The sequence below is a fragment of the Seriola aureovittata genome, chromosome 16 (genome assembly GCF_021018895.1).
Source record: "Seriola aureovittata isolate HTS-2021-v1 ecotype China chromosome 16, ASM2101889v1, whole genome shotgun sequence".
Classification (NCBI taxonomy): domain Eukaryota; kingdom Metazoa; phylum Chordata; class Actinopteri; order Carangiformes; family Carangidae; genus Seriola; species Seriola aureovittata.
In genome coordinates, this window is record NC_079379.1 from 5,603,128 (window position 1) to 5,616,480 (window position 13,353).

At 43.2% G+C, this 13,353-nt stretch overlaps 2 protein-coding genes and 1 long non-coding RNA gene across 3 annotated transcripts; all 3 read right to left on the reverse strand.

Annotated features, from left to right (window-relative positions):
* Positions 1-625: 625 nt before the first annotated feature.
* LOC130183925 (PGC-1 and ERR-induced regulator in muscle protein 1-like) lies at positions 626-1,760 on the reverse strand. Its single transcript, XM_056399657.1, has 3 exons — positions 1,670-1,760; positions 1,544-1,587; positions 626-1,461 (listed from the first exon to the last, which is right to left on the reverse strand). The coding sequence occupies exons 1-3, from the start codon at positions 1,690-1,692 to the stop codon at positions 626-628; spliced, it is 903 nt and encodes a 300-aa protein (XP_056255632.1). The 5' UTR covers positions 1,693-1,760.
* Positions 1,761-5,536: 3,776 nt separating this feature from the next.
* Positions 5,537-5,927, reverse strand: LOC130183849 (uncharacterized). Its single transcript, XR_008829887.1, has 2 exons — positions 5,791-5,927; positions 5,537-5,607 (listed from the first exon to the last, which is right to left on the reverse strand). It is a non-coding gene; the product is annotated as an uncharacterized LOC130183849 (long non-coding RNA).
* Positions 5,928-9,198: 3,271 nt separating this feature from the next.
* LOC130183847 (secretagogin-like) lies at positions 9,199-13,181 on the reverse strand. Its single transcript, XM_056399574.1, has 9 exons — positions 13,021-13,181; positions 12,519-12,608; positions 12,211-12,267; positions 11,508-11,585; positions 11,374-11,429; positions 10,984-11,029; positions 10,798-10,857; positions 10,445-10,513; positions 9,199-9,767 (listed from the first exon to the last, which is right to left on the reverse strand). Exons 2-9 carry the CDS (start codon positions 12,597-12,599, stop codon positions 9,642-9,644), a joined length of 573 nt encoding a protein of 190 aa, XP_056255549.1. The 5' UTR covers positions 12,600-12,608; positions 13,021-13,181; the 3' UTR covers positions 9,199-9,641.
* Between the last annotated feature and the right edge of the window lie 172 nt (positions 13,182-13,353).

Below are 13,353 nucleotides of genomic sequence, written 5' to 3' on the forward strand. Positions count from 1 at the left end.
TTATCCAGCACCACTCAACATATTTTGAAATGACAACCGTAGGCAGGGAGTGCAGTTCTAAGTACTTTATTCAATTTCACAAAGTTGATGCCAGGATAGCTTCCAGGAAGAAGTCAGGAACCTGAGAAAAGAAACACTGTTAAGTGTGGAATTCATTACACTGACATGCAAGAAAATTGATTTTAAAGAGAAACTTGCAAAGATGCTCTTGCACATTTCTTATTTTCAAATAAGGAAAGAAAAGAACAATCAAACAAACACTCCAGCTTGATGAAAGCAGTCAAGAAATCTTAGAAACAGAGGTAAAAACATACTTACAGAAAGCATATCCAAAGTCAAACATGGGATTGACGAAGATACCAGGACCAGGGGTTTTAAATATAGCCCCAATACCTCAGAGAGCCATAAGATCTTGGCTGAATTTCAGAGTTGGTGGACTTCTCTATCGAGTCATAAGCATCACCGCCCTGGGAAGGACGAGAGTCCCACATTCCAGCTTTGCTTTGGGTCATGTCAAAGCTTGGCTGATCTGGCCTGGACTGGAGATGAAGCTGAGGATGAGGCCTCAGCTTGCTCAGGTAGCTGGGCTGCTGGGGTTTGCCCAGGTAGCTTGGCTGCTGGGGCCTCAGAGGGGGTTTGCCCAGGTAGCTGGGCTGCTCAGGCTGGGGTTGAGCAGGGTAGCTTGGCTGGGGCTGGCCCGGGTAGCTGGGCCGCTGGGGCCTCGGTTGGGGTTGGGGCTGAGCAGGGTAGCTGGGCCGCTGGGGCCTCGGTTGGGGTTGGGGCTGAGCAGGGTAGCTGGGCCGCTGGGGCCTCGGTTGGGGTTGGGGCTGAGCAGGGTAGCTTGGGGCTGGGGCTGAGCAGGGTAGCTTGGCCGCTGGGGCCTCGGTTGGGGTTGAGCAGGGTAGCTGGGCCGCTGGGGCCTCGGTTGGGGTTTGCCCGGGTAGCTGGGCTGCTGGGACCTCGGCTGGAGCTGAGGCTTGCCCGGATAGCTGGGCTGGGGCTGGGCCTGATCCAGGTAGCTGGGTTTCTGCAGCCTGGTCTCAGACTGGTGATCTGAAGCCATCTCAATTCCATAACTTGAAGCGATACCTGAGCCAAATCCTATTCCATTCTGTGAAGCAGCAATATCCCACATGCCAGCTTTGGTCTGGAGTACACTTGGCTGCTGTGGGTTGTCTCTGGGTTTTGCACGCCTGTAACTAGACACACTTCCGTCTGGACTGTATCCATCTACTTCCCTACCATAAGAACCACTATAACCTTTAGTACCAGCAGGCTTCAGGTTCTCAAATGAACCTGTGTTGGGATAACTGGGTCCAGAGCTACCTATAAAACCTCCAGGCTGTGCAGGGCTCTCATATTTTGGAGAGGCTGAATCAGGTTTGTGGCTGCCTGAAAAGCCTTCAGCCTGGTCAAAGTAAGGTTTAATGATACCAGCCCCTCTGCTTCTGTAGCTCAGTGCTAAAAAGAGAAAACATTTTAATGATCAGTCATGTGAAGAAGTTACAACTGGAACTGCAGTTTGTGTAGAATGAACTCTTACCCTTTGCATGTGGCCCAAATGCTAATAGTGAGAGCAAGAACACCCTGGAAGATGAAGAAGATCATGTGTGAACAAAAGAAACCCAAGCGATTAACAAAAGAGTTAAAAAACAAACAAAACACTTACCTGACACAATATCCAGAGGCCATTTTCCAAACCTGAAGTCAAACAACATGCAACACTTGTGCTGTTTGCAGATGCCGAAAAACCCAGAAACTTTTGTTTCAGCCTTGTAACTGCTACAACCACAGCAGTCTTCTTTATATGTTGGTACCTGAGTCCACCAGTCACATCTCACACTGATTAAATAATTGGAATCAGGTTTGAAGCATCAGTACAGACCTCTCTGACAACATGTGCAGGTGTTTGCACTTAAGCTAATTGGCTACATTTCATTTAAGTACCACTAGTAACTGGACTAATCACAACAATGTAATGGATGTGTAAAACCAGAAGGAGGCAGTAATGCAACATAATAAATGCCAACTGCCATAAAACCCAAACAGAAGGAAGAAGAACAACCTGTCAGTTTGTAGACCTGTTTCAAGGGTTGCTTCACCCACATTACGAAGAACTGACACTCCCACTGTTTTCTAGCCATGTGAAGAGTTTTGGTGTTATCTTTTGAGGTCTGATATATCCACCTCTCAGATTTCTGCTGCTACCCACATATAACAGAGGTTACATTTGATTTTGTCTGTGACACACAATAAATTAACAATTAGTTCTAAAACAAATGCTAGCATATTAAAAGGCAACATCTCTGACTGGATAAATTGGGGGATAAGTTGGGGGACTTGAGTCCCATGACTTTACTCAAGTCAGACTTAAATCACAGGACTTGAGACTTGTTTGACTAACACCGATAAAACTTTGACTTGGTTTTCATAATATGAGAGTTGACTTAGACCTCACTCAAAAGACAAGAATATTTGCATCTTTATGCCTCCGTGCCGGTGGCAGCCAGAGCGGGAGGCATATTGTTTTCAGGTTGTCCATCCGTCCCGTTATCATGGACACGATATCTCAGAAACGTCTTGACAGAACTTCCTTAAATTTGACACAAACATTCACTAGTAAGAAATTTAGTCGTAAAAATTTTCATCAAGACTCAAGTACAAACTGATTAGACTGTGTCGGCTGAAGATCAAAGTTCAAAGGTCAAGGACAAAGTGACCTCACAAAATGCGGTTAAGGTCTTGTGAATATATTATTTCAATAATGCCTTAACGGAACATTTTCAAATTTGGCACAAAAGTCTACTTGGACTCAAGGATGGACTAATAAGATTTTGGGGGTCAAAGGTCAAGGGTGTGGTGACCTCACAAAACAGTTTTGACATGTGTTGAGGGCTAGGGTCTTAGAACATGAAAAATCATCCATTAAACACGACAGAAACTACTGAATGTTAGCCATTAATTTATATTTTTTATCTAAAAAAGGAATCTTACACTGCACAAATTAATTTCAAACAATGGCAGCCGATTTCAGTATTAACTAATTAAAACTAATCAACCATAAAACTCAACTGAAGAAATTTGTTGTGGGGTGACCGAGTGTTTTACAAGCTGCATGTCTTTTGGTTCATTTTTGTTCAAATTCAAGCAGATCTTTACCCTCTTTCGCAGCTTCTTACTGATCTACTGTTATATTATTATAAGCTGCTATTTGCAAGACGTCTAGGCTCCTTTTCATGTTTTTTACAGTGAACCAAGGAAAAATAAAACCCTTGGATCTGGCAATGTTAGTACTTAACTCCACCACCTCAGCCTTACATGTGCAGTGTCTTAAGGCCTTAAATCTAAAGATAAAGCATCTTCACTGACAAGCAGCTGCTCGCTGAACTGCCAGCAGCCTTCAGCTGTGAATTTCAGTCCATGTTAGATATTCAACATTTTGATTCTTGATGTACATTCTCTGCAATTTTCCTAAGCATGACCCCACACACCATAAAGGCCACTTCTCCAGTTGGTTTTGTCCCCATTCATGCAGCCTACAAAGCATGAAACTGCAATCTCTAGAGATGTATACAGGTGCATCTCAATAAATTAGAATATGATTGAAAAGTTGATTTATTTCAGTAATTCAATTGAAAAAGTGAAACTCATATTATATAGATTCATGACACAGAGTGAAAAATTTCAAGCCTTTATTTCTTTTATTTTCGATGATTATGGCTTACAGCTAATGAAAAACCCAAAATTCAGTATCTCAGAAAATTAGAATATTACATAAGACCAATAAAAAAATGGATATCTAATACAGAAATGTTGGCCTACTGAAAAGTATGTTCATGTATATGCACTCAATACTTGGTCCGGGCTCCTTTCGCATGAATTACTGCATCAGTGGGGCGTGGCATGGAGGTGATCAGGCTGTGGCACTGCTGAGGTGTTATGGAAGCCCAGGTTTCTTTGATAGCGGCCTTCAGCTCATCTGCATTGTTGGGTCTGGTGTCTCTCATCTTCCTCTTGACAATACCCCACAGATTCTGTATGGGGTTCAGGTCAGGCAAGTTTGCTGGCCAATCAAGCACAGTGATACCATGGTCATTAAACCAGGTATTGGTACTTTTGGCAGTGTGGGCAGGTACCAAGTCCTGCTGGAAAATGAAATCAGCATCTCCATAAAGCTAGTCAGCAGAAGGTAAAATGAAGTGCTCTAAAAATTTCCTGGTAGACGGCTGCGCTGACTTTGGACTTGATAAAACACAGTGGACCAACACAAGCAGATGACATGGCTCCCCAAATCATCACTGACTGTGGAAACTTCACACTGTACTTCAAGCAACTTGGATTCTGTTCCTCTCCACTGTTCCTCCAGGCTCTGGGACCTTGATTTCCAAATGAAATGCAAAATTTACCTTCATTTGAAAAGAGGACTTTGGACCATTGAGCAACAGTCCAGTCCTTTTTCTCCTTAGCCCAGGTAAGATGCTTCTGACGTTGTCTCTGGTTCAGGAGTGGCTTGACACGAGGAATGCGACAGTTGTAGCCCATGTCCTGGATACGTCTGTGCATGGTGGCTCTTGATGCACTGACTCCAGCCTCAGTCCACTCCATGTGAATCTCCCCCAAATTCTTGAATTGCCTTTGCGTCACAATCCTCAAGGCTGCGGTTATCCCCGTTACTTGTGCACCTTTTTTTAACCACACTTTCATTCCACTCAACCTTCTAGGAATATGCTTGGATACAGCACTCTGAACAGCCAGCTTCTTTAGCAGTGACCTTTTGTGGCTTACCCTCCTTGTGGAGGGTGTCAATGACTATCTCCTGGACAAATGTCAAGTCAGCAGTCTTCTCCATAATTGTGTAGCCTACTGAACCAGGCAGAGACCATTTAAAGGCTCAGGAAACCTTTGCAGGTGTTTTGAGTTAATTAGCTGATTAACTTGACACCATGAGTCTACACTATTGAACTTTCACAATATTCTAATTTTCTGAGATACTAAATTTTGGGTTCTCATTAGTGGTAAGCCATAATCAAATTTAAAAAAAAAAAAATTCACTGTAATGAATCTAGATAAGATACAAGTTTCACTTTTTGAATTAAATTACTGAAATAAAAGTTTTCCATGATGTTCTAATTTATTGAGATGCACCTGTTTATACAGGTCACCTTTGTTACAAAAGAACCAACTTAAGGTTGCATTACAAACGCAAGTCACATATGGCTCAAATTTGGAATCCTTCATATTTCCAGTGTCAGACTACTTGTGTGTTGTCTAATTAACAATGGGAGACAAAAGGTCAGACAGGACAGGTTAAGTGCAGAAGAATCCCAGTTTACATTTTTGATGACTAGTCTTCATGTGCAAAGCACTGAGCCACTAACATGTCATGCCAAGGTACAAAGAGTAAAATGAGGTAGAACCTCAGCATTCAAGAAGATGTCTGTGATAAAGCCCATTCAAAGACATTGCAATAATGTTTTGTCCCATCATTATCCAGCACCACTCAACATATTTTGAAATGACAACCGTAGGCAGGGAGTGCAGTTCTAAGTACTTTATTCAATTTCACAAAGTTGATGCCAGGATAGCTTCCAGGAAGAGGTCAGGAACCTGAGAAAAGAAACACTGTTAAGTGTGGAATTCATTACACTGACATGCAAGAAAATTGATTTTAAAGAGAAACTTGCAAAGATGCTCTTATTTTAAAAAAAAAAAAAAAAAAAAAAAAAAAAACACTCCAGCTTGATGAAAGCAGTCAAGAAATCTTAGAAACAGAGGTAAAAACATACTTACAGAAAGCATATCCAAAGTCATACATGGGAGTGACGAAGATACCAGGACCAGGGGTTTTAAATATAGCCCCAATACCTCGGAGAGCCATAAGATCTTGGCTGAATTCCAGAGTTGGTGGACTTCTCTATCGAGTCATAAGCATCACCGTCCTGGGAAGGACGAGAGTCCCACATTCCAGCTTTGCTTTGGGTCATGCCAAAACTTGGCTGATCTGGCCTGGACTGGAGATGAAGCTGAGGTTGAGGCTTGCTCGGGTAGCTGGGCTGCTGGGGCCGGGGTTGAGCGAGGTAGCTGGGCTGCTGGGGCCGGGGTTGAGCAGGGTAGCTCGGCTGAGGCTTGCCCGGGTAGCTGGGCTGCTGGGGCCGGGGTTGAGCGGGGTAGCTCGGCTGAGGCTTGCCCAGGTAGCTGGGCTGCTGGGGCTTGCGTGGGTAGCTGGACTGCTGGGGCCTCGGCTGAGGCTTGCCCGGGTAGCTGGGTTGAGCAGGGTAGCTCGGCTGAGGCTTGCCCGGGTAGCTGGGCTGCTGGGGCCTCAGCTGGGGCTTGCCTGGGTAGCTGGGCTGCTGGGGCCTCGGCTGAGGCTTGCCCGGGTAGCTGGGCTGTTGGGGCTGGGGTTGAGCAGGGTAGCTTGGCTGAGGCTTGCCCGGGTAGCTGGGCTGCTGGGGCCTCGGCTGGGGCTTGCCCAGGTAGCTGGGCTGCTGGGGCTGGCCCGGGTAGCTGGGCTGCTGGGGCTGGCCCGGGTAGCTGGGCTGTTGGGACCTCGGCTGGGGTTGAGCGGGGTAGCTGGGTTTCTGAGGCCGTGCAGGGTAGCTGGGCTGCTGAGGCCTCGGTTGGGGTAGAGCAGGGTAGCTGGGCTGCTGAGTCCTCGGTTGGGGTACGCCAGGGTAGCTGGGATGCTGAGGCCCCTGCCGGGGCTTGCCCGGGTAGCTGGGCCGCTGGGGCCTCGGCTGGGGCTGGGGCTTGCCCGGGTAGCTGGGCTGCTGGGGCCTCGGCTGGGGCTTGCCCGGGTAGCTGGGCTGCTGGGGCCTCGGCTGGGGCTGGGGCTTGCCCAGGTAGCTGGGCTGCTGGGGCCTCGGCTGGGGCTTGCCCGGGTAGCTGGGCTGCTGGGGCCTCGGCTGGGGCTTGCCCGGGTAGCTGGGCTGCTGGGGCTGGGGCTGAGCAGGGTAGCTGGGCTTCTGCGGCCTGGTCTCAGATTGGTGACCTGAAGCCATCTCAATTCCATAACTTGAAGCGATACCTGAGTCAAATCTGTTTCCATCCTGTGGAGAAGCAACATCCCACATGCCAGCTTTGGTCTGGAGTACACCTTTTGCATTAAGTTGTGTTTTTAAATGCGGCTGCTGTGGGTCGTCTCTGGGTTTTGCACGCCTGTAACTAGACACACTTCCATCTGGACTGTATCCATCTATTTGCGTACCATAAGAACCACTATAACCTCCAGCACCAGCAGGCTTCAGGTTCTCAAATGAACCCGTGTTGGGATAACTGGGTACAGAGCTACCTATAAAACCTCCAGGCTGTGCAGGGCTCTCATATTTTGGAGAGGCTGAACCAGGTTTGTGGCTGCCTGAAAAGCCTTCAGCCTGGGCAAAGTAAGGTTTAATGATACTGGACCCTCCACCTCTGTAGCTCAGTGCTAAAAAGAGAAAACATTTTAATGGTCAGTCATGTGAAGAAGTTACTACAACTGGAACTGCAGTTTGTGTAGAATGAACTCTTACCCTTTGCATGTGGCCCAAATGCTAATAGTGAGAGCAAGAACACCCTGGAAAATGGAGAGGATCATTACTGAACAAAAGAAACCCAAGCGATTAACAAAAGAGCCAAAAAACAAACAACACTTAAAATACTTACCTGACACAATATCCAGAGGCCATTTTCCAAACCTGAAGACAAACAACATGCAACACTTGTGCTGCTTGCGGGATGCCAAAGGACCCAGACGCTTTTGTTTCAGCCTTGTAACTACTACAACCACAGCAGTCTTCTTTATATGTTGGTACCTGAGTCCACCAGTCACATCTCACACTAATTAAATAATTGGAATCAGGTTTGAAGCATCAGTAGCGACCTCTCTGATAAACCTGGGCAGGTGTTTGCACTTAAGCTTATTGGCTATGTTTCATTTAAGTACCACTCAGTATTAACTGGACTAATCACAACGATGTAATGGATGCGTAAAACCAGAAGGAGGCAGTAATGCAACATAATGGATGCCAACTGCTGTAAAAACCCAAACAGAAGGAAGAAGAAGAATACCCTGTCATTTTGTAGACCTATTTCAAGGGTTGCTTCACCCACATTACGAAGAGCTGACTGTCCCACTGTTTTCTAGCCATGTGAAGAGTTCTGGTGTTATCTTTTGAGGTCTGATATATCCACCTCTCAGATTTGTCCTGCTACCCACATATAACAGAGGTTACATTTGATTTTGTCTGTGGCACACAATAAATTAACAATTAGTTCTAAAACAAATGCTAACATATTAAAAGGCAACGTCTCTGACTGGACAAATCACAGAACTTGCTGTCCTACAGTATATGGAACATTTGTTCCAGAGTTGGGGGACTTGAGTCCCATGACTTTACTCAAGTCAGACTTAAATCACAGGACTTGAGACTTGATTGATTAACAATGATAAAACTTTGACTTGGTATTCATAATTTGAGAGTTGACTTAGACTTCACTCAGAAGACTAAGATATTTCAATTCTTACGCCTCTGCTCCAGCGGCAGCCAAAGCTGGTGGCATATTGTTTTCAGGCTGTCCGTCCATCTCGTTATTGTGGACATGATACCCCAAAACGCCTTGACAGAACTTCCTAAAATTTGGCACAATTGAGCACTATGCTCGTAGAACATTAAAAATTTGGTGTGGGATGAGCGAGTGTTTTACAAGCTGCATGTCTTCTGGTTCATTTTTGTAAAAATTCAAGCAGATCTTGACCCTCTTTCACAGCTTCTTACTGATCTAGTGTTATATTCTAATAAGCTGCTGTTTGCAAGACATCTAGGCTCGCTGAACTGCAAGCAGCCTTCAGCTGTGAATTTCAGCCCATGTTAAGAGATTCCTCATCTTGACTCTTGATGCACATCCTCTACAATTTTCCTGAGCATGACCCCACACACCACAAATTCCATCTCTCCAGTTGGTTTTAGTCCCCATTTATGCAGCCTAGAAAGCATGAAACATGAACAAACCTAAGGTTGTGTTGTATTGAAGTGAGCCAAGTCGAAGTACTTATGTCTCTACAGTCTCATAAATGAATGTAAATACAAAAATAACATTGAAGGTGGTCTGCTTGTACTATCAACTGACTCCTATGATTTAACTATCTCTGGATGGCAAGTTCAAATAAATATATTAAATTCACTCTTTGAATTGTGTCAGAGAAAAAAGACAGAGCTGACAAATATTCAACACATTTTACTAACCATCATTCATTTCACTTATTTTACATTAATGTCAAGCAAATAGTTTCACCACATAACAAAGAAGCAGCATACCATGCAGTCATGAAAAAGACCATCATCGTAAGACACCAGCTAGATATCATTTTATAGCTCAAGTCTTTGTTTAAACCATGGTGGCATGGATGCTATTTTAATACATTTTATATTCACTTCTGCTGGAATTTTAATACAGAAAAATATAGAAAACTGTGGGAATGTACTGTGCTCATGGTAACATCAAACTTAGAGGGAAGAGAAGTCACATGGGAAGAAAGAGAAAAAAGGAGGGAGTGAAAAGTAAGGAAGTAAAGAAGGAGGGAAGAGAGGAAGTAACAGCGAATAGAGATGGAGGAAAAAAAACTGGAGGAGGAAGGAGGCATGTGTAGATGTTGTGAAGGTCTGTTAGCTGAGATTGAGGCCAAGGCAGAGAGCCAGCTCGTTCTTTTGGATCTTTCCATCTCCGTTGACATCGCAGTGACCCATTAGGGCTTTCCTGAACTTGTCCAGGTCTGTCCCACTGATGCTGGGCTGGAGGAGAGGGTTAGGAGGGTTTAAGGTAGGAGGTCAATGCCTGAATTACTCTTGTTGGGTAAATATTTTTCACAGTGAAAGGAAAGATAGTATTTTAGTGTTAGAAAGTTATTTTGAAAAGCTACAGAAAGTTAGCGTGTTTCCATAACGTCTCAAATGTAAGTCACATGTGTGGTTTTATTCGCTGATAAGATATATGCTGTTCCTAAATAAAAGTCAGTTTCAAATACGCTTGGGCAGATATTGGAAAATATCAAATATTGCGATGTTTCCTGCCAAATGCGATATTTACATTACAGTTATAACATTGAAAAAAAGAAAAAGAATTCACAGTTTTTCATCAAAACTTTGAATTGCAGTTTAGTGGCAGCATCCCTTATACCTCAAGCAAGAAATACAAACCCCTGGTTTCGCAATAATGCGATATTTGACCTGGAGTGTATCCAGTTATCAAATTTCAGAACACCAGTGCTTGTACTACAAGGGTGTCTGTTAATGTGATGCATGAAGGCTTTTAATGTGAGAATTGATAAAGGAAGTGTTGAGATTGCACCAGTAACAGTAAATGGCATCAAAACTTTAGGATTTAGGATTTTTCATTTATTGTAGAGATATACAGTATGACGCTACTCTATATATTTTTTTTCTTTAAAGATTCTTCAAAAAAGTTTTACCTTCACCAGCTCCATCATATCCTTGACAAATCCATCCACCTCCGGACCCTCCAACGCACATGTCTGACTCTATATACACACACACACACACACACACACACACACACACACACATAGACAAAGGGCACATGATACACATGGAAACATGACATAAGGATCAGCCTTGTAAAACACAGATAAATGTGATGAAAAGTTACACTAAATACTAAAACATATCCATAAATCAAATATTCAAGCACTGGGTAAAAAACTCTCTCTGGTCAGACAGAAAACAAGAACAAAAAGTCTTTAATCCAATAAATTCTTTCTGGAAAAGACACAACAGGGATTAAAACAGATAAATTCACACTTACGACATCATAGTGAGCAAAGATCTTCTCAAAGTCTCTCTTCCTGTCCTCCTGACTGCAGGCCTGACAGCAAACATCAAATAATGAAAACACAACACATTCACTGAGAGCACGAAATATTAATATTTAAGTGAGAACATGAATCCATTTAAAGGAAAAAAAATTTCAAGCTTAAATCCCCAAACTTACGTCCATCTTAAACTTCAGTAAGAAGTTTTCCTTCAGGGCCAAAATTCTGTTGATGACAAAAAAACTAATGGAGAATTGAACTCATTTGAAAATGAGACAATTTTATTTTGTAATATTGTAGAAATTCATTTTTGTTCTTGGAAACAGGAAAACATGACTGGATAAAGCTGAAATAGCTTTTTCCACAGCATTCAACCACAGTGAATGGCCTCAAGTTACCAGTTAGGTGATGTATTTGGTCTTGTGATGAAAACTGGGAAAAAGCTCATGAATTAGCCTGAGTTTATAATATTTTCTTGCAGTAATTTCAAGTGTTTAGAAACAGGATTATAATAATTAGCACATTATCTTGTTTTAATGACTTCTAGTAGATCAGGTGTGATTCAGTACCTGGCCAGGTCATTTAAATCCAGTCTGCCATCTTTGTTTTTGTCAAACATCTTCATCTACAGGGAGGGAAAAAAAAGTCAGAATTAATTTCTTATTATTCAGTGACAGACAGATATCTGAACTCTGCCTGTTACCATGGTGTCAGTGTACTCCTCCAGCTTTTCAGGCGTGACGGACCTCCTGTGTTGGAGGAACAGGTCCTGAAGGAAGCCCTGAAGGACCAAAAAAGACACAGAAATAAGAACATTTACCACAAATTAACCCAAGACTGCTGAAGGAATCTCTCCTGGGACTGACAGCACAGAGGAAGAGGAAGCCCAACATCCTGACCTGAGAGCACTCACTGAGGGATGAGTCACATTTGATCCAGTACTTGAGTGTGGAGACACAACCGCCAGTTATTTTCAGCATTTTATATCCACACAATATGAAAAATAATGTCAAATACCATCAAAAGTTTATTGATCACCTTATAGATTTCATTTATGAGGATCTGAAACTGAAATATGAAGTAAATGATGATGATCTTATGAAGCTATAAACATCAATATTTTGTATTTTTACTTCATGAACATAAAAATATCAAAGGAGAAGAAACCCTTTAACTTAAAGAGTAAGATGCAGCGCATCACTGTGAAGCCCTGGAGAAGGATTATTGTTTATATTGAAGACAACAAAAGGAAATAAAGAGTGTGGAAACCGCAGATCCAGATCACCACCATGATGTGGTCTATCGCTCTCTGGTCTAATGACTGCTGTGTGTGTTCACAGGTGTCAGAAAAAACAGACCCTTGATAACAACTGATGTGGTTTGATGTGAGCTTCTCCCTCTGTTACCTTGAGCTCGACGGCTGAAATGTAGCCGCTGCTGTCTGTGTCGTAGTTCCTCCAGATCTGCACACAGCACAGAAAAGTCATTGAGAAATTCAATAAACACCCCAAAACTAAAGACTGAGTCGACCTGTCCATTCCACCCTTCATTATTTAGATTTTGGAAATTTCTACTTTTCTCTTAAAGGAGTAATGTTTGTCCTGAAGGAGGTGCTAAAAGAAAACTCATGCAGTGTTTTCTTTTGCAATGTTGGACGCATCCACCAGACACTCACTGGATGTCCACTGTCCTCTACTCAGCCTCTTGCCCTCACCCTCATGAACTCCACGCTGTTGTCCAGCGGCGTCTCCCTGCGAAACAGAAGCAGGAAGTTTTCTTCCTCTGGCAGCATCATGGTGGCCAGCTGGAGAGAGAGGATTTACATCTGCTGTAACTGAGGATGCTGTTGCCATTTTTTTACATGACACCTCAGTTTTAAATAACATCTGATTCCTCATCTCCTTATGTAAAGCTGTTGTTAAATGTCAAATTTTGTTTTAAATGCAAAATAACTCAGTAGATCACAATCTACAGGAGTGAAAATGATTATAGATCTACACCAACAACTGAGCCAACCCCTGATTTCAACACTCACTGCCTGTTCGGGACCAGAATCAAAACCTGCAGAGGTCAGAACTTTATGCTGACTTCACTGTATTTTGTGCTGTATCTTAATCCTGCGGACGGCTGAGCTGACATGACCCGACATTTCTGAGGATTGTATGCTGAAAACGTGTTGATGTGTCATCTCCTGTAAAAACAGGAGGTGATCGTACCTCTTGGATCTGCAGACGTCCGTCAGCTGCGGCGTCACGAGCAGGTAAGAATCTGGCTCCGAGTCGTTGGATTCTGTCCTCAGTTATCTCCTCTCTCTGACAACAACATGGACATAATGTACTGTATTTTACTGCACTTTAAAACCGGCTGCTGCAGTTGTACATGATGAATTAGTTTCATATATAAAAGGAATTATGAAAAATATAACGCAAACACATACGTTCAAAAACAGGGAATCATTTTCCAAATGAAATGCAAAATTTACCTTCATTTGAAAAGAGGACTTTGGACCATTGAGCAACAGTCCAGTCCTTTTTCTCCTTAGCCCAGGT